Source organism: Delphinus delphis, chromosome 19 (genome assembly GCF_949987515.2).
Source record: "Delphinus delphis chromosome 19, mDelDel1.2, whole genome shotgun sequence".
In the NCBI taxonomy this organism is placed as follows: Eukaryota; Metazoa; Chordata; class Mammalia; order Artiodactyla; family Delphinidae; genus Delphinus; species Delphinus delphis.
In genome coordinates, this window is record NC_082701.1 from 18,302,815 (window position 1) to 18,321,657 (window position 18,843).

The window sequence follows — 18,843 nt, forward strand, 5'->3', positions numbered from 1 at the left end:
CAATTTGGCATCCATGCATGGCAAGTTCCAGAACAGGTTTCTAGTTGTGTGACTGTGACCATTTAGGAAAAGAGTAAGCTGTGATCCTTGAACACCAGCCAAACTCCCTCTCCCCTCCACCATTGTAATTGGATGGCCCCAGACAATTTATCTTGATCCAGCAAAGCATTTGGCATTTGTCCTTATAAACAAGACAGAAATGTGAGCTGAATGATAGAGACTCAGATTTAAAACTGAACAATTTTGATAAAGCTGAAGGTGATCTCTATGGGGGTGTCCCAAAGCTCCGTCCTTCCGCTGCCTGTGATTGTCATGAGTCCCTTGAATGGAGGCAGCGAAGCTGCGCTTCACCCTGCAGATGGCTCCGGGCTGAGAGGCGGCTCCAATACAATGGGTGATGAAGCAGATTCAAGGCAGCCTTGACAGATTGTAAAGTTGGGTTGAAACCAACAAGATGAAATTCACCAGGAATGAGTGCTAAATCCTGCGTTGAGGTTGTGAAAAAATTGGTTACATAAGACTGGGAAATCTGAATAGATGGAAATTTATGAGAAAGAATAAAAGAAAGAGAAAAGGAGGGAGAGAGAATGAGAGAGAGGAAGGAAGGAAGGAAGGAAAGAAGGAGGGAAGGAGGGAGGGAGGAAGGAAAGGAAAGAAAGAAAGAAAGAAAAAGAAAGAAAGAAAGAAAGAAAGAAAAAGAGAAAGAGAATGAAAGAAAGAAAGGTGGTTTTGTTCACAAGCTCACAACAATGTGTCCTTATGTCAGGAGACCCAACCAGGACCTAACCAGGAGAAAAGCCTGACCTCTGGGGGACGGAGTTCCTTGCCCTAAGCATCCAGTCCTATACAGGGCACCATATTGTGAAAAGAGGTGACAAGCCAGAGAGAACCAGGAGAGGGATAACCAGATTAGATGAGGGTTTGACCACCCAGAAGTTGAATGATGAGGACAACCAGAAACTGGGAAGAAAGAGCGCTTGGCTGGGGCCCGGGCAAGCTTCCAGTGTGGGATTCAAACGTGGGGTTCTAAGCATTATGTTTGCCCAGTGATGGATCTGCTACTACCTGGGCGGTGGTGAGCCCCCACCTCACGCTGGGCCACCAGTAGCACCATTTATTGTGCCCCTGCTCCAGTCAAACACATGCTAGACCCTTTACGTCATTATCTCTTTTAATTGGTACAATAACCCCACGAGGTAGAGATTATTACAACTCTCATTTTAAAGGAAGGCTGTGGAGCAGAAGATTAAGTAACTAGCTTACGGCTCAAGAAGAGGCAGAAGCTAGACGAGAACCCAGACTGGGTGATTCCCAAGGGGGCTGCGCCCTACCTCCCCAACATTGAGCAGGTGTTTGTGCGGAGAGAACTGGGTAGTTCTTACAGTTTAAGGAGACACTTATGACCAACCCTTTGTGTTGTAAACAACAGTCATTCTCCCTCTCAAAATTCTGCAACAGATTTCCGGGGCTCAGGAACTCTGAGAACCCCTGTGATTGGACCCTATTCGCTACACTCCCTAGCAGCTGGGGTTCTGGGCACGCGGCGGGGGCTTCGGGATGGGCTGTGGACAGCGAGGGGGCGGTGCCCGGAGTCCCGCGTGGTGGGGCGTCGCCTGCAGGGGGCGCTGGCGGCGGCTCCTGGCGGAGGCTCCTGGCGGAGACAATCGCACTGAGCGGCCGCCGCAGCAAGAGCTGGAACGCGAGCGGGAGCCCGAGCCGCGCGGCGCGGCGCAGAGCTGGGGCTGAGCGGGGCCGGCCGAGTGGGGCCGGGCGGGAGCCATGGGCCATTAGGGCCGGGCCGAGCCCCGCGATGCCGCCGCAGAGTGGCCCCAGCGTCCTCGCGCGGCTGCTGCCGCTGCTGGGGCTGCTGCTCGGCGGCGCCTCCCGAGCTCCCGGCAAGTCGCCGCCGGAGTCCCCCAGCCCGCAGGGTGAGTGTCGGCCGGGAGGGGCAGTGATCGCGGGCCTGAGCCCCCCACCCCCGCGATCGGGCCCCCGCCCGCCAGCCCCCTCTTCGCGGCGCTCGTGAATTGGGGGGTGTTCTATTCCCTGGATTTGGGTGGGGGGAGCTAGGCGACCTGGGGTCCTCGCTTACGGGGGAGAGGAGGGAGGGAGAGGGAGACCGCCGGGCGGGGGTCTCGGGGAGACACAATGGGGAGGGCGGGGGTCCCCAGGCTCCGCGCCGTCGCCCCCTCCCGCCTTGTTTTTCTCCCTCCTGGTCCGCGAGGCGCTGCTGCCTGAGCCATTGTCTATCGAAGACACCCGCCCAGGGGCGGGCTGGGGCGGCCGCCCGCTCTGCAGCCCCCAGCGGGTTCCTCGCTCCCGACCCGGCTGGGTGGGAGCCCAGGCAGCGGCTGCCACCCTGGGCCCGGACGGGGGCTGGGCGCCTAGAGCTGGGTTTGAAGGGGGGAGGGGAGAGGGGGAGTGGGTGAGGCGGTGGGCGGATCGGCTGCTCGAATGGGGTTCCTCGTCCCGGAGTCTGACAGCCCCCAGACGGCCTCCCAGGTTCAGAATTTGGGGTGCACCAAAGAAACGCTGATGGGCTCATGATGGAGGAGGGGCTGCAGTTGGGGGGCTGTCTGGAAAAAGAGGTACGTTGTGATTCCCAGCTCAAGGCGCATGGCAGGGCTGTGGTGGCGGAGCCATGCTGAGCTGGCTAACTGGCCGTGGACAGTGCCGGCTGGGAGGGCAGGTGCCTGGGTCCCCGTCCAGCAGGCCTCCAGCCACTCCTGTCCGCAGCCCCCCCCCAGGTCACCCCCTCCTCATCTCACCTCTGCATCGCAGTGGAGGAGACCCTCCCAGCGCCTCACGGGCCCAGGTGGGTGTGTGAGGTGGGAGCAGGGCAGGCTCCTGTAGCGGGAGAGGTGGGAGAGCCGGACCGTGACTCCCTGCCGACGCCTGGGTTCTCAGGGGCCTCCACCCACTCCAGCCCGCGCCCGCCTCCCAGCCCCTGGCCACGCACCCCAGCCACTGTTCTCTCCACTCCTGCCTCTTAGCCCCATCCCTGCTCTCCACTCTTCGCCTTTCCACCAAGGAGCTGACAGGAAAAGCGGGGGGGGGGGGGGGTTGGATGAGGGAAGTGGGGTCCGGATGAAGGGAGGGGGTCGGATTTCCTCCTGGAATGAGGCAGGGCTGAAGCCTGGACAGGCGGATCCTGTATGGAATGTCAGGCTTTGAGGAATGGGGAAGGATCTCCTCGGCTTCAGTCTTCCCTGCTCCCTGCAGGAGAGGAGGCTTTGATGGGTAGGAAGGGGCCCTGTTTTTTCAGGAAACCTCTCCCTCAAGACCTGCACCTCAGGGGAGGTGGCCCAGGGAATTGGCTGGAATAGAGCCAGGAGAGGGGGTTCTCCCAGGCCACTAGCTGGGGGCCCAAGTTGAGGGAAAGGGGGAAGGGCACCTGCCCACCCCCTCCCCAGCTTGGCACTGATGCCTCCTCAGGCCTTACCTGCCCACCCCTGTGTTATTCCCTAAGCCCCCTCCCCTTTGCTAATGCTCTGGCCCTTGAACCCAAGGCATTCCTTCAAATGACCATATTCCAGACTCCTGGGTCCCGTCTTCCCAGCTGCTCTATACAGCTGCTCCTAGCCTGGGGTAGGAGTGGGGAGTCGGCAGGCCCCTCTAGCTTCTCAAAATTCCTGCTGGGTGGCCGGGAGAGGGGGTGGTGGTGCGGGGAGGCTACCGGTTCCCCGGAGAACCAGAAAGCAGGAAAGGTTCGAGTGTGTGCAGCCACCCGCCGAGTTGGGCTCTGGCCTGGGAAGCGGCAGGGAGGTGGGCTCAGGCGAACAGCTGGATGGGATGCCAAGGGCAGGCGTGGTGCTGGCCCTGGGGTTGGTTGAAAGCCTGAGACAAGACACCTGTCGCTGTTGAATGTCAGGCTCCACCCGTGAGGCCCCGTGACCTCCACATGCCCTGTTGCCCTCGGCTCCGGGGTCTTCCTCCTGTACCTGGCCTCTCCTAGGTTTGTGTCTAGCACCCAGCCCACTCCCCACCTCCCTCCTGGGCCCCGCACTGAGGCCTCTGTACCTTTCCAGGCATGACACCCACTCCCATTATTGGCAGCAAGGTAGGGGTGAGTCACGTTCTTGAGGAGGGGCTGTGCTGAGTGGGAAGAGGTAGATGGTGCCGTGGATCAGAGAGGCTGCCTGCAGAATCCACGAGAACAGCTCAAGGCTGGTCCCTACCCTGTCATCCCATCTGAGCTCGGGACACCTGCAGGCCAACCTGGCCAGACCATCTTGAGGCCAGGGGTAGGGGTGGCTGGAAAGAAAGACTTGGACTTCCCTTCCCAGCCTCCTCCACACTGGTTACCCTTGGGCCTGGGTCAGCCCCCCCAGATCTCCTTCCCCTTGCCAGGGCCCCAGCTCCCTGCCCATCTCCTGGGAGGAATGAGGGCGTTGCCATGGTGACTGACTGTAGCTGACCAGCTGGGAGGGGGCTGGCAGTCCATGTGAGGGGGAGGGGTCAGGAGGTACTTGTTTGGCCTTAGGGGTTGTGTGAGTCCCTAAATCTGAAGGGAAACAGGTGTGTGCAAAGGATTCTGGGCAGAGGATGAATGATGGGAATGGCCAACCTGCTGGTGTCCCCTTCTCAGTTTTTTCTTGAGAACCCAAACTCTGACCCAACCCCCCTTCCTCCCTTCCAAATGGCTGAAACTTGACCGCTCTCCTCTCCACTCGCAGATCCCTGGTTCTCCGGTTATTCATCCTTTCTCAGCCCTCCTTCCCTCTCCTCTCCCTGACACCAGCCCCATAGGGTCCAGTGGTTAAGAATTTGGGTCTAGAGACAGACTCCCTGGTTTGGATCCCAGATCTCCCACTTTACTGTAGTACAAGTATCTAAACTCTTTGGGCCTCAGTTTCCATATGGGCTAAGACATCGAGTCTAATACATCACTGACTGTAAGTTACACCATTATTTATTTCATATGCCAGTAAAAGAGGGAAAAAAATGCTGCCGATTATGATTATGACATATCGGTCATAGGTGTCACCTGAATCCAGAAGTGTTAAAATGTCAGAATGTGCATGTGTCAGGCTTGATGAAATATGCTAATAGTACCACCTACCTCCCAGGCTGATGTGAGGTTTAAATGAGGGCTCTATAAATGCTGGCTCTTATAATACCTTGTCTAGCCTGGGCCCCAAAGCCACGCCCAACCCACAGCCCCCTCCTCTGAGCTCGAGGCTCCCCCCAGTTCTCTCATGCCTCCTCCTTCCTCCTCACTCCCCTCACCCCATCTTGCCCACAGAGATTCTGATCAAGGTGCAGGTGTACGTGAGCGGGGAGCTTGTGCCCTTGGCCCGGGCCTCAGTGGATGTATTTGGGAACCGGATGCTGCTGGCCGCCAGCACCACGGATTCAGAGGGCGTGGCCACAGTGCCCCTCAGCTACCGCTTGGGCACCTGGGTGCTGGTCACTGCTGCCCGCCCTGGCTTCCTCACCAACTCTGTGCCCTGGCGTGTTGACAAGCTGCCCCGTGAGTGCAGGGGCAGCTGGAGGGGGTGGGGAGCAGCTGACCCCATCAGCCCCTTCCCAAAATAGTCCTTGGGGGCGGAGAGGGCAGGCTTTCCAGCAGCTGCTGCCTGGGCTGGGGTATGCACAGGGGGCTGAGGGAGGATGAAGCCACTGGGATTCAGATGGTGGGAGTGCCAGCCTAGGGGAGGGGGGGGGCTTTCTCTGGAGCTGACAGACCATCCCTCCTGCAGTGTACGCGTCAGTCAGCCTCTACCTGCTGCCCGAGCGGCCGGCCACCCTCATCCTCTATGAGGACCTGGTTCACATCCTCTTGGGCTCTCCTGGTAAGACTCCCCGCTCTCCACTCCCCCACCCCTCCGCCCACACCAGCTCCTCTTTCCTCTCCCTGACTGGGTATAGAGAACTTCGCCTGCCACATGTTAGCTGGGTGCCCTTGGGCAAATCACTTAACCTCTCTGAGCCTTAGTTTGTTCGTCTGTAAGATGTGAACAATTGATAGTATCTACATCATCAAATTTAGGTGAGGATTAAATATCATCAAGCATGTGAAAAACTTCATAGAAGGTGGTCAATAAATGTTGATTGTTACTGGGGCTTCTCGTGGTTTCTATTCTCCCTCTACTCCTACCATTAGAATTCCCATTTCCTGCCACCTTATCTTCAGTGGATCCACACGTATTTCTTGTGCACCTACTGGGTGCCTGGCTATGTCAGGAGCCAGGGTCATTCCACAGGCATAGAACACCTATCAAGTGCAAGGACTGGAGCAATCCCACAGTGGCCCTTGTCCACCCACCAGGCGTTCGGTCTCACCCAACCAATACTTCCTGCAGCACCTGTGCTGTGCCAGGCATTGTCTCCGGTGCTGGGGAATAATGGTAAGGAAGAGCAGAGTGGCCCCCCACCTGGTGGAGTTCCCCGACGACTAGGAAGACAGACAGAGCATTGCAAACGCTGAGATAATTACAGATCAGGCAGGGCAGGGGAGCGGAGGGCAGCTGCTTTCAATACTGAGAGGACCCTCACGTGGGAGAATAGCAGGGTGACGGGATTTGGCCAAGGGAGCTGTGGGACACGGGGGCTCGGGAGTTGAAGGGGGAGCAAAGGCACCTTTGCTGGAGAGGAATCAAGATGCAGGGGCAGAAGGGGACCGTGAGGGTGCAGGGGTCTGGTCTGGCTATGCAGGATGGGGACGTGGTGTAGACTGGTTGACGAAGCCAGGCAGAGGGTAAATTCCATCTGGCTAGTACTAGGGAGCCACTGTGGGTTCTGGAGGGAGAGCCTCCCCTCCCCAATTTATATTCTTATCTTGAGCCCTTGTCCCCAATTACTTTTCTGGTTTGCTCCTCTTCCTCTCTCTGATCCTGAACCAGAGGCTTCTAAGATGTCTTTGGAGGTTTCTAAAATGCCAAACGAACCCGAGCTTAAACCCTCCCACGGCTCCCACTGCTTTTGGCAGAAAGCCTAGACTCTTTCACAAAGCTGGCAGCGCCCTCCAGGGCCTGGCGCAGTCACCTGCAGTGCCCCGACCAGCAAGCCGCCTCGTGCCCCTGGGCCTCTCTCCTGTCAGTCCTCCTGGAAGTCCCTTTCCACTTTCTTTCCCAGCTGACTCTCAGTCACACTGCAGGGCTCCGCAGGGCATTCCCGAGCTGGGCAGGCCAAGCTCCCCTTGCACCACGCTATTTTACCACCGAGGCAGGATGGAACGGTGGGTGAGAGGAGGGGCCCTGGCACCAGACTGCCTGGGCTTCAATCAGGCTCCAGTGACCTTGGGCAAGTTACTGAACTTCTCCCGCCTCCATTTCTGCATCTATAAAATGGGGCTGATAATAAAGGCACCTACCTCAGGGACTGTTGTGCTAATTTCAGGGGTTAATATAAGTAACCTGCTTAGAACAGTGCCAGCATATCTTAAAGCTTAATAAATGTTAGCTATTACCATATTATATTGGAATACTGTTTATACATCCCCTCTGCTCCAAGCCAGCCAGACAGACAGACACACACACACACACACACACACACACACACACACCCCCTAAGTTGTCAAATGCAGTAGCCACATGTGGCTATTTACATTTGAATAAATTAAAAGTTCATTAAGCGTTTTAGAATTAAAAATAAATGCAGTTCCCCAGTCGCACTAGCTATGTGTCAAGTGCTTAACAGTCCTGTGTGTCTAGTGGGTACTGTTACAGGCAGCAGGACACAGAACATTTCCATCCATAGCAGGAAGTTCTAACAGGTACTGTAAGGAACAGTGACGCACTAGACTGTGAACTTGAAGGCAGGGAATTGTAAATTGCATCTTATTCCTCTTTGTATCCTCACAAACTAACACAGTGCCTGCCACACAGCAGGCAATAATAATTGAGGACCTGAACCTCGTCATTTTATAAATTAACATGGAAAGAGTGTTTCCGAGAGAGCAAGTAACTTGCTCGGGGGTCACACAGCCAGGACCAGAAGATTACAGGTCCATGTCCCTTCTAGGTTATCATTCTAAGCCTGCCCAGTTCTCTCCCCAAGTCACCACCCTTCCTGGCCTTCCCAAGTGGCCTAACCCATTGGCTCCCCTTCTCTTTAGATAATTGCTTTCTGCTCTGGTCCCTGGGGACCCTTGTCCCTGGCCAGGCCACTGCAGCCCCTCTTTCCATCCAGGTGCCCGCTCCCAGCCCTGGGTGCAGTTCCAGCGCCGGGCTGCCCGCCTACCTGTCAGCTCTACCTACAGCCAGCTCTGGGCCTCGCTCACACCTGCCAGCACCCAGCATGAAATGTGGGCTTTCCCTGCCTTCCTGGGCACGGAGGCCTCCAGCTCAGGTATGCTGGGTGCCAGCCATGGAAGGGATGTTCTCCCCACCAGGCTTTAGCCCTCATCACTTGTGTCCCCTTCCTGCAGGCAATGGCTCCTGGCTGGAGCTGATGCCCGTGGCTGCTGTGAGCGTGCACCTGCTGGCAGGTAATGGGACAGAGGTGCCGCTCTCAGGCCCCATTCACCTGTCCCTGCCTGTGCCCTCGGAGCCTCGTGCCCTCACTGCGGGCACCAGCATTCCAGCCTGGAGGTTCGACCCCAAGAGTGGTGAGTGCCTCAAGGAGGTGCAGATGCTAGAGTTTGGGGAGAGAAAGTAGGACTTAAGTTGGGGGGACACTGAGTGTGATGAAACCCTTGCCTCTCCCAGGGCTGTGGGTACGCAATGGCACTGGTGTGATCCGGAAGGAAGGCCGGCAGCTCTACTGGACCTTCATCTCCCCTCAGCTGGGGTACTGGGCGGCTGCCATGGCCTCCCCCACGGCTGGTGAGAGTGGGGGGACAGCAGGGGTGGTGGGTAGTAGAAAGGGAGGCTGGGAGAGTGGACTCCTGAACGGCAGGAGGGACACCCACACCTGCGAATGCTAAGCTCTTGCCCCGCACAGGGCTGGTCACCATCACGTCGGGCATCCAGGACATCGGCACCTACCACACCATCTTCCTGCTCACCATCCTGGCAGCCCTGGCCCTGCTGGTGCTCATTCTGCTGTGTCTGCTCATCTACTACTGCCGGTGAGTGCCCCGCATCCCCTCCGACTGCTTCCCAATCCCCCAGCCTCCTCTCATCCCAGGCACTGACTGAGGCCAGCTCCATGCCTGGTCTTGTGCTGGGTGCTCGAGGCCCCAAAGATGCATAAAACACAACTTCGATCCTCAAGGCCTGACAGGAAAGCACTGCATATGCACATGCAAAGACCAAAAGACGGGGGAGAGGAAGCAGGAGCTGTAGGCCAGGCCCCTCCAGGGACACTCTGCAGCTGCTTCTACCACCCAGCCCTCACTTTCAGGGGTCCTCAGGCCACACATGCCCCTGGGTGGCTTAGGTGCTTCTCCCCGGCTCTCACTGCACCTGCTATGTCCCAAGGAGTGCAGTTTATGCCGAGGGAGGCCCAAATGGGCACAGCTGCTGGCTGCTCCCCCCACAGACTCTCAAGCTCTTTCCACACACCTCTCCCAGGACCCATCTGGGCTCCCCAACCTCTCTCTTGAGTCCCAGGCACTGTCCCCACCACCTCCAACTATATCCATTCCCCATCTTCCAACTGCGGGTTTAGGGAGCTGCTCTGGCCTCCACCCTTTCCTGACGGTCCCGCTCTGCCCCCTGTCTCCAGGAGGCGCTGCCTGAAGCCGAGGCAACAGCACCGCAAGCTGCAGCTCTCCGGGCCCTCTGACGGTAACAAACGAGACCAGGCCACCTCTATGTCCCAGCTGCATCTCATCTGTGGGGGACCCCTGGAGCCAGCCCCGTCGGGGGATCCCGAGGCTCCGCCTCCAGGCCCCCTCCACTCAGCCTTCTCCAGCTCCCATGACTTGGCCGCCTCCCGGGACGACTTCTTCCGTGCCAAGCCGCGCTCCGCCGGCCGCCCAGCCGCCGAGCCTGCGGGTGCCCGCGGGGGCGAGGGCGCCGGGCTCAAGGGCGCCCGCTCCGTCGAGGGTCCCGGCGGGCTGGAGCCAGGCCTGGAGGAGTACCGGCGGGGCCCCCCGGGGACCGCGGCCTTCCTGCAGGAGCCGCCCTCGCCGCCACCGCCCTTCGAGCACTACCTGGGCCACAAGGGGGCGGCCGAGAGCAAGACCCCCGACTTCCTGCTGTCTCAGTCGGTGGACCAGCTGGCGCGGCCGCCGTCGCTCAGCCAGGCGGGGCAGCTCATCTTCTGTGGCTCCATCGACCACCTTAAGGACAGCGTCTACCGCAACGTCATGCCCACCCTGGTGATCCCCGCGCACTACGTGCGCCTCGGCGGCGAGGCGGGCGCAACGGGGACGAGCGACGAGCCGGCCCCGCCCGAGGGCGCGGCCCCCGGCCCGGCGCGCCCTTTTCCCCAGCCCGACCCCCAGCGCCCGCTGATGCCGGGCCACTCGGGCGCGGGGGGCGAGGGTGGCGGGGGTGGCGGCAGCGAGGGCTGGGGGAGTGGGCGCTCGGCACCGGTCAGCGGCTCGGTCACCATCCCGGTGCTGTTCAACGAGTCGACCATGGCGCAGCTCAACGGGGAGCTGCAGGCGCTGACCGAGAAGAAGCTGCTCGAACTGGGCGTGAAGCCTCACCCGCGCGCCTGGTTCGTGTCCCTCGACGGGCGCTCCAACTCGCAAGTGCGCCACTCCTACATCGACCTGCAGGCGGGCGGCGGCGGCCGCAGCACCGATGCCAGCCTGGACTCGGGCGTCGACGTGCACGAGGCGCGGCCGCCGCGCCGGCGGCCCCTGCGGGAGGAGCGGGAGCAGCGGGAGCGCACTCCTGCTGCCGCCCCGCCGCCGCCGCCGCCGCCGCCGCCGCCGCCGCCGCCCGCGCCCCCGCGCCTGGCGCTCAGCGAGGACACGGAGCCGAGCAGCAGCGAGAGCCGCACGGGCCTCTGCTCCCCGGAGGACAACTCGCTGACACCGCTGCTGGACGAGGTGGCGGCGCCCGAGGGCCGGGCGGCCACGGTACCCCGGGGGCGGGGCCGCAGCCGCGGGGACAGTTCCCGCAGCAGCGCCAGCGAGTTGCGGCGCGACTCGCTCACCAGCCCGGAGGACGAGCTGGGGGCGGAAGTGAGCGACGAGGCGGGCGACAAGAAGAGCCCGTGGCAGCGGCGGGAGGAGCGGCCGCTCATGGTGTTCAACGTCAAGTAGCACCCGGCCTGGCGCCGCCTCCGGGCCGGCCTCCGCCGCCTCCGCCTGGGCCCGCCCCCAGGGTGCGTGCTCCGGGGGGCCGCGGGGCCCCTCGCCCTTAGCCCCCAGCCCCGGCCTGGAAAGATGCCCGGGGGGCCTGCGGAGCTGTCCGGTGGTATGTGCTGGGTAATGTCTCGGGAGGGACCCGTGTCTGCCTCCGAGAGGGAGGTGGGAGGGGTCCAGACCCCCGATGGGAGGTGCTGGGGAGGAGGGCTGGGTGGGGGGAAAGCAGTGCCTGTATAAACGTGGCTGTACATAGAAAGCTCTATCGTGGGAAAGCAGGAGGGGCACCTGGGCCTCAGCTGCTAGTGTGAGGGCTGGGAAGGGAGGGGCGTTCTAGTGGACCCCTGGGAGGGGAGGGGGTGCCGCTTGCCGACTAGCCCACCTCTGGGCTACGATGTCACAGGGCTGGAGGCTGGGGCGGCTCTGGGGACTAGGGGATAATGTGATGGGATCGCTGTGGGCAACAGCAAATATAAAACTGGTGAGATAAACTTCTGTGTGTCTTTCTGTGAGGTGGGGGAAATGTGGACACTGGATGGGGGCCCTGGCTCCAGGGCCCCCTGGGGAGGGCAGGCAGGGTGGCCAAATCAGACACTGTTAAGAAAGTGTACAAACTTTACTGCAGCGCACGCGCACACACACACACACACACACATGCACACCTGTGGATAGGGAACAGCACCTGGCCACAGGGTCCACGGAAATGGGGGGAGGGGATGGCAGCTGGAAACGTGGCTTTTGCCACAGCCCTCGTTGGGATAGGGAGGGCCTTAGACTGAGGCCCCGCCTCCCAGGGTGACAGGGGTACTCAGAAATGGGGGTCTGGGAGACTGTGGCGGCGGAGAGGTGCTGGCGAGGCCTGAGCAGTGGGCACCCTCTGAGCAGGGTCCCAAAGGCCGCGGAGTGTCTTCAGTCCTCAGTCCCTCCTCACAGCAGCTGCCTCGGGGCCGGGTCCCTCTGAGGAGCGTCCCAGCGGAGGGCTTCCCGGAGCAAACACTTGGTGCCCTTGGCCCCACAGCGGAAGCCAGAGGGACAGCAGTGACGCCTGTCCGCACAACACGTGCCCTGGATGGTGGGAGTGGGGGGCAAGAGTTGCGCGTGGCAGGACCCGGCCCAGGCCCACACCCGGCCCCAGGGCGGGGGGTGGCACTGACCTGGCGGTAGGGACAGCAGGCCCAGCCCCCTCGGCTGTCTCGGCAGCAGGTTTGGTTATCGTGGCAGAAGTGCCCCTCCCCACAGTCCACGTTCCCCACACCCACGTGCCGGCCGTGGTCCAGGTGGGCAGCAGGGCGGGCAGAGTCCACCTCCTTCTCGCAGGATCGGGCCTTCACGTTGCAGGTGTACCCAGCCGGGCAGCAGTGCTGGCGGTCCTCACAGCACACGGCCTGGGGGACAAAGGGGCATTACACTCTCGACCACCTAACTTCCCCCCACCTGGGACTGGACTCCCCTGTCCTGTCCGGAAGCAGGCAGGTGGGCACTCACGTGTGGCAACTGGCAGCAGGCCCAGCCCCCGCTCAGGCTCGGGCAGCAGGTCTGCCCCACGGGGCAGCTGGTGTGCTGGTCACAGCCCATGTCTCTGGAGTGGGACAGGGAAGCCCGGCGGGCAGGCAACTTGGCCAGTCCGGTCACCACCTTGTTCCCCCTCTTACAGTGCCCCCCAGCCAAACACGTGTAGCCCTGGGGGCAGCAGTGCTGGTGGTCTGAGCAGCAGACAGCCTGGGGAGGTGGCAGAAAAGGGTGGTCTAGGAAGCTACTACGGGATGGAGCGCTGAGCCCCCGCTGCCTCCACTCTGCCTCTCCTGCTCACAGCTCCTCCAGCTGGGAATGACTCTGACTGAGCTGGTGCCACCCGTGGGCCAGGCAGAGGGCAGGAGAGCAAGGCAACAGGAGCCTGGCCATGTGCTCAGGCCAAGACACCGTCCCTCCCCCCAATACTCTCCCCCTTTCCATGCACCTCTGGGGCAGGACAGCAGCCCCACTCCCCAGACGTGAGTCGACAACAGGTATTGGAGGAGGGGCAGCTGGTGACGTTATCACAGGGGACATCATTCTCCACGGCTCGGGAGTCCAGCAGGCTGACGTGGGCTGGGGCCTTCCTCATCCAGGGCACCCGGCGGGCCCCCTGTTCACAGGTACCCTTCTCTGTGTCACACCTAAACCCGGCCGGGCAGCAGTGCACGTGGTCCTCACAGCACACAGCCTAGGGTGGAGGGAGAGGGGACGGTGGGCCTGGGGGGCCTAGCTGGCTGCCACCCTCTGCTCAGCCCAGGCCACTCACCGCTCCTCGGTACCTGGGCAAAAGGGCAGCAGCCCCAGGCCCCGGACAGCAGGCGGCAGCAGGTGTAGTCGTCGGGGCAGCTCACCTCCATGTCACACTTCACCTCCTGGACTGTGAGGCAGGCAAGGAGGATGGGTCAGCAGTGGCGCTGGGAACCCTCGGGGGTGCCCTCCCTTTGTCAGTTCCACAGCTAGAACCGGATGTGAAGGATGGAGGGTACCGCTCAGGCCACCCCGGCAGTGATCCTAAGGCGAGGCCCAATGTGGACGAAAGGGGGCTGTCCCTGCCCTGGCCCCTCCGTGCGGCCATTTCTGCTCACTCCTCATGGTGCAGGTGGAATGGCGGCGTCTGCCGCCTCCCCCGGTACCTGTGTGTGCGGGCAGCTTGACGAGGAGGTCCGTAGCGTTCTCCTTGGAGAGGCACTTATTCTGGATCAGGTCACACACAGTGTCCTGGGGGCAGCAGTGCAGGTGGTCGGAGCAGCAGATGGCCTGGGTGAGGGCGAAGTCGTCTTTGGGATTTCCAGTCTCCCTAGAGCTCAGGGAGCAGCCAGACCGACAGCTGGCACTGCCCCAATCCCCCACTAGGGGGTGGCATGAGTCCTGAGCAGCCAGGCTCCCAGCCAGCCACCAGCCAGCCAGCCCCACCCCTTGGAGTCCCTGCCTGGTAGGTAGGTGTCCAGGCCAGATGGCTGTGGACGCACAGCCCAACTGGCTACAGCCCCTCACTCACACTGGGCATCGGGCAGCAGCCATACTTTCCACTGGGCAGCTTGCAGCAGGTAGAACCATCAGGGCACTGGGACTGTGCATCCGGGCACAAGACCACTGGAAGGAGAGAGAAAGGTGAGGGGGCAGCCAGGGTGGAGGGGAAGGTCTCCCCAGCTAGGAGTTAGATGAGGCCTCTCCTCGCTCCCAGCTCACACCCCGACACTCTCCCACCTTCTTACCTGGCCTTTTAGTCTTCTGGGCAGGGATCTTCTTTGCCAGGGGGTGGGTGCCTGCGGCCGTGAGGCAGAGGCCACGAGCCAGGTCACAGGAGGTGCCGTGAGGGCAGCAGTGCACCTTGTCTTCACAGCAAGAAGCCTGAGAAGAGATGGCCCTGACTATGTCTTTGCTCCCTCCAGCCCTTCCTCTGCCCCCACTGCCCTCCTCCCTCCCCCCATCTTCCCAAACTTGTACCTGGGGCATGGGGCAGCACCCCCACGAGCCATCAGGCATACTGCAGCATGTGGAGGAGTTGGGGCATTCGAACTGTCTGTCGGGGCACTGGACGGCACCCAAGGGCTTGGTATCTGTGGACGGGATGACCCAGGATTCCACCCCGTCAGTGAAGGTCATTCCTCCCACCACTCAAGGAGCTGCTGGCACCAGAGCCTGCAGGCCCAGCTACAGGAGGATTCGGGGGCTGGCACTAGGGCTCAGGGCTCCCTCAGGCTTTCCTAACCCACTGTCCCCCAAGCCAGTCCTTGCCCCAGCAATATGGCACAGGGCAGAGGCATCCACTGACTGGGTAGGCCTTAAACCAGGCCAGCTTGGCCTGTCCCCACCCACAGAATGCTTGGCCGTGGGTCTGGAGTCTTACATTCTCTCCTGACCCCTCCTCGCCCCCGCGCTGCTCCTCTCTCCAGAGCAGGGGGGCTGCTTAGTACAGATGTCACGTGAATGAGGACACGAGGGCAGGAATCAAGGTCACCCAGCTGGCTGCACGCCTGGGTGCTCCAGGCTCTATGTGCTGCCCATCTGGCTCACCTGATCTTTGGAAGCAGGACCGCCCGTCAGCACTGCAGTGGAAGCCCTGGGGGCAGCAGTGGTGGCCATCCCCGCATGACACGGCCTGTGGGACACAGAGGTGCCTTCGTTGGCTAGGCCCATTTCCCTGAGGGCGGGAAGAGGGTGCAGGAAAAGTATAAACACAGACCCAAGCCCTCCATCGACCTGATGGCACCCTCACCTCTGGGAACGGGCAGCAGCTGGAGGTCCCCGAGACAGTGAGGATGCAGGAGTAGCCGGGCGAGCAATGGGCGTCGGTCCGGCACGGCGTGCCCAGATGCCGGCTCAGCGCCGTGGGCCACTTGTCCTGGGAAGCGAGAGAAAGGGGTAAACAGAAGGACCCGAGCCCGGCCCCCTCCTCTGGCCAATCCAAGATGAACCTTTAGGAAATCCCAGGCTGCTAGCTCTTGCCTGGGCCGAAGGGCACTCACCGGAACGGGATTGCAGCAGCTGTACGTAGCTCCTCTCAGGTCCAGGCAGCAGGCCACAGGGCAGAGCTGACCGTCTGGGCACTGTGTTCCAGCCACCAGCCCTGTCACTAAGGCCACCCAGCTCACCAGAGTCCACATGGTCCACCTGCAAAACCCCTAGAGGCGTTTGGCAACCAGCTGAAGCCCAGGCCACCCTCGATTCTGGGCCCAGTCACTCCCCCTGCCCCAGGCCCAGGCCTAGCTGAGCCTCCCCAGCCACACCCTGTCCAGACAGGAAGAAGGATGCGGGGCCTGAGATTCAGTTTCCTACGTGTGTCCTGTGTGGGTGTCACATGTGCACCGGCGCGTGTACACCCATGAGCATGAATGCTGGCATGAGCACGTGTGTGAATCTGTGTCCCCACATGTGGCCTAACACCTCAGTCTCTGTGGCTGAGTGTGTAGAGACGTGGGTATGTGAGAGTCAGGAAGATTTGTGGGTTTTGTGGGTCTGATCTGTGGGGATGTGGACCACCTCCGAGGGGTGGGGAAGGCATCAGTAGCCATGAGAGGACAGGGATGGGGTGCAAGGAGGGAGTCTCCCCTTGAAGAAAAGCCAGGGTTCCACTTCCTGAGCCAGCCCCCCTAGATGCCTGATGCTGTGCTCACACCTGCACCCTGCTAAGGCCTGTTGGCGGGGGAAGGGGAGGGGAGGACACTTGATGACACTGGCAACCACGGGGTTGAGAAAGTTGTGAAAAAGGAAGTACGGTGCCGGTGGAGTCTGGGCTGCCTTCCCCAGAGGCCAGCCACCACCTGCCCACTGACTGTCGCCTCCCCACCCAAGGAAGGGGATACACAGGCTGAGTCAACCTTTGGGACACCTGTGTTCTAAGGGCCCCCCAATACCACCAGGCCCTTTCAGAATCCCCAAACATACCCCCCTCCCTTCCCCCCACCTCTCCCTGCCCTGGGGCCGAAACCCAGCTGCATGTGGGGAGACCACGTGTGCCCACCGGGCTGCCGATCTGCATCATCAGTGGGAAGTAAGCCTCGGTCTCTGGAAGGGAGCAGCCTTTCACTTCTTAAACAACTCTTCCCCCAAGCTCAGCCAGCCCTGCTAGCTCAATGGGGTGGGCCCAAGAGATGTTACGCTGCCTAGAGGGGCCAAAACAGTCATGTTTGTTGAGCCTCTTAGGAGCCAGTGACAACACTCTACATTATTTTCTTTCTTCTTTGCAACAACTGTCCAAAGTAGAAATTATTACCTTTACTTTTCAAAGGAGGAAACTGAGGCTAGAGATGTGAAGTAACTCCCCCCTGTCATATGTCAAGACATAGAGATGACAGGCTTTGATGGCTCCAGACTATACTGGACCTGGGTTCGTTTCACAAGTGGACCATGGGTAGTGCCTGGGAATGGGACCCCAAACCCCAGGAGGAGAGAGGCCTGGGGTCCAAGCTGAGAAGAGGGGTAGAAGCGCTTCCTGGACAGGTGGACCAGGCCAGGACAGAAACACAGAGTACGGGCCTGCCTGGATTCTGCACATGGCTCCTAGTCCTAGAACTGCCACCGTTGACTATGAGAGCCCCAAAAGTTGCTCCCTGTCTTTGGGCCTCAGTTCCCCATTAGTCTGTGTGTGGACACTGCACACTTTGTATGGCAGGGAATCGCACACACCCAGTCACTCACATCCTCTCTCCCTCACCTGGTTTTCCTCAGTGCCCCCTCTCCAGCTCAAAGACCATCCCCAGGAGGCCATCTCCTGGCCAGGTAAGGCTGAAGAAGACTGGTCCTGGACTGCGGCCCCTTTCACCCTCTACACCGATGCCCACAGCCCCCCACCCTGCAAGGCATCTACAGCTGGCCGCTGTAGGAGTGCCTGTCTGCACACATCTCAGACTACTCAGCGCCCTAATGATTCATTTACATATATTCTCCTTCCTGTGTATCCTGAGGTTCAGGAGTAGAGTGTATGCTTCTACCGAATATACGTGCATGCACGCGCCCAAACACACTCAGGACCAGGGATGGGGGAGGAGGGGACCCCAGTCCTCTCAGCAGGGTTCCAAGTGGTGGCCTCTCTCCTCCCCACCCTACACTGCCACCGCAGAGAGGGACAGGAACCTCTTCAAGCCCCCAGCTCCGTCATCTTCCACTAGGGGGCAGCCCCCAACTCCGAGTGTCAGGAGAGAGAGATTCCCAAAAGGTGAGCCAACCCAGCAGCGAGAGCAGGAAAAAGTGGCAGGGGGAGGCGGAAGTTAGCTCGTCCCACCCCCACCCCCGCGAGAGGAAGTGAGAGAGAGCCAGACACAACCCAGGGGTTCAGTCACCACTCCCAAGTCCCTACTGTCTTTGAGGAGGCCAGCGTCTCAAGCCCCGTTCCCAGCCCCCCGAGCTCGGGGACCATGGGCGGGCGCCTCGCCGGCTCCCGGCCGCCGCGGGGACTACCCACCAGCACCACCACCTGCCGACGGGGGCGGAGTCGGCTCCAGAACGGAGTAGTCTCTGCTCTGGGGGAAGGGGCTGCAGGCCCCAGGGGTGCTGGAGAGGGAGAAAGCCCCTTCTAATGGGGGTCACTGCAGTTACTGCTTATTCCCACCACCCATAAAACCCCTTCCAGTGCATCGGAGTTGCTCTAAGGGAGTCTTTTCTTGTCTCCCTGATGAAACTACAGAGGAGCCTGAAGCCCCCACCTCCTCCTGGCTGGGCCCCTGGGAAGGAGCAAGCGAGAGGTCTACGCAGCCACCCTCCTTACCTGCGTCGGGGTCGGCGATCCCTGGGGAGCAGCTACCGGGCAGCTCACCAACTTGGCCCCCTCGGCGCGTTGGCCCACCCACCTCTGTTTCCATTGGCCAGGTGTCCGGGCTGTCTCACTCCCATTGGCTCCTCGTCGACGTAAAGGCGGGGCCAACCTGGGAGGCTGTGCTGCTTTTCCTACTCAATTCACTCTCCTCCCTCCCTTCCTCTCTCTCCCCAACCCCCCATTTCTAGGGATCATGTGATTAGGCAATCATGTGATGCCGTCGCCGGCTAAGCCTGCCTGCTGATTCCCGCCTCGCCGCCTCCTGCAGCCCCATCCCGAGATGGGCCAGCTCCTGTCAGGGGACATTGAGAGCCAAGAGCTGTCCCTTAGAGGGTGCGTACAAGAGCATTTACAGGATGTCTCTTGGATTTGGAACAGCTGTGCATCCTGTTTCTATTCTAGTCAACAAACTCAGATTTAATGC

At 60.8% G+C, this 18,843-nt stretch overlaps 2 protein-coding genes across 4 annotated transcripts; one reads left to right on the forward strand and one right to left on the reverse strand.

Moving 5' to 3' along the window:
* The first annotated feature begins 1,662 nt into the window (after positions 1 to 1,662).
* Positions 1,663 to 11,706, forward strand: FAM171A2 (family with sequence similarity 171 member A2). The gene is made up of 8 exons (XM_059998723.2): positions 1,663 to 1,928; positions 5,246 to 5,473; positions 5,703 to 5,795; positions 8,134 to 8,292; positions 8,372 to 8,551; positions 8,652 to 8,768; positions 8,887 to 9,013; positions 9,613 to 11,706. Exons 1-8 carry the CDS (start codon positions 1,811 to 1,813, stop codon positions 11,105 to 11,107), a joined length of 2,517 nt encoding a protein of 838 aa, XP_059854706.1. The 5' UTR covers positions 1,663 to 1,810; the 3' UTR covers positions 11,108 to 11,706.
* A 46-nt stretch (positions 11,707 to 11,752) lies between these two features.
* GRN (granulin precursor) lies at positions 11,753 to 18,434 on the reverse strand. 3 transcript variants are annotated; one of them, XM_059998725.1, is made up of 13 exons: positions 18,372 to 18,434; positions 15,634 to 15,778; positions 15,384 to 15,509; positions 15,182 to 15,266; positions 14,612 to 14,724; positions 14,380 to 14,515; positions 14,163 to 14,257; positions 13,798 to 13,921; positions 13,444 to 13,541; positions 13,107 to 13,352; positions 12,635 to 12,868; positions 12,304 to 12,534; positions 11,754 to 12,214 (listed from the first exon to the last, which is right to left on the reverse strand). In XM_059998725.1, the coding sequence occupies exons 2-13, from the start codon at positions 15,769 to 15,771 to the stop codon at positions 12,077 to 12,079; spliced, it is 1,764 nt and encodes a 587-aa protein (XP_059854708.1). In that variant the 5' UTR covers positions 15,772 to 15,778; positions 18,372 to 18,434; the 3' UTR covers positions 11,754 to 12,076. The 3 variants fall into 3 exon arrangements, with proteins under 3 accessions (XP_069396144.1, XP_059854708.1, XP_059854707.1); XM_059998724.1 differs by lacking the exon at positions 18,372 to 18,434 and adding an exon at positions 16,629 to 16,734; XM_069540043.1 differs by lacking the exon at positions 12,635 to 12,868 and having other exon boundaries at positions 11,753 to 12,214.
* Positions 18,435 to 18,843: the final 409 nt, after the last annotated feature.

What these genes read in the sequence shown, in the direction of transcription:
- FAM171A2 (XM_059998723.2), top strand. Translation starts at nt 1,811, where the DNA reads ATGCCGCCGCAGAGTGGCCCCAGCGTCCTCGCGCGGCTGCTGCCGCTG. An exon ending in GCGTGTTGACAAGCTGCCCC is followed by an intron (nt 5,474 to 5,702) that starts GTGAGTGCAGGG and finishes TCCCTCCTGCAG; the next exon opens with TGTACGCGTCAGTCAGCCTC. An exon ending in CTGCTCATCTACTACTGCCG is followed by an intron (nt 9,014 to 9,612) that starts GTGAGTGCCCCG and finishes CCCTGTCTCCAG; the next exon opens with GAGGCGCTGCCTGAAGCCGA.
- GRN (XM_059998725.1), bottom strand. Translation starts at nt 15,771, where the DNA reads ATGTGGACTCTGGTGAGCTGGGTGGCCTTAGTGACAGGGCTGGTGGCT. An exon ending in GCTGCTGCAATCCCGTTCCG is followed by an intron (nt 15,510 to 15,633) that starts GTGAGTGCCCTT and finishes CTCGCTTCCCAG; the next exon opens with GACAAGTGGCCCACGGCGCT. An exon ending in GCTGCTGTCCTGCCCCAGAG is followed by an intron (nt 12,869 to 13,106) that starts GTGCATGGAAAG and finishes CCACCTCCCCAG; the next exon opens with GCTGTCTGCTGCTCAGACCA.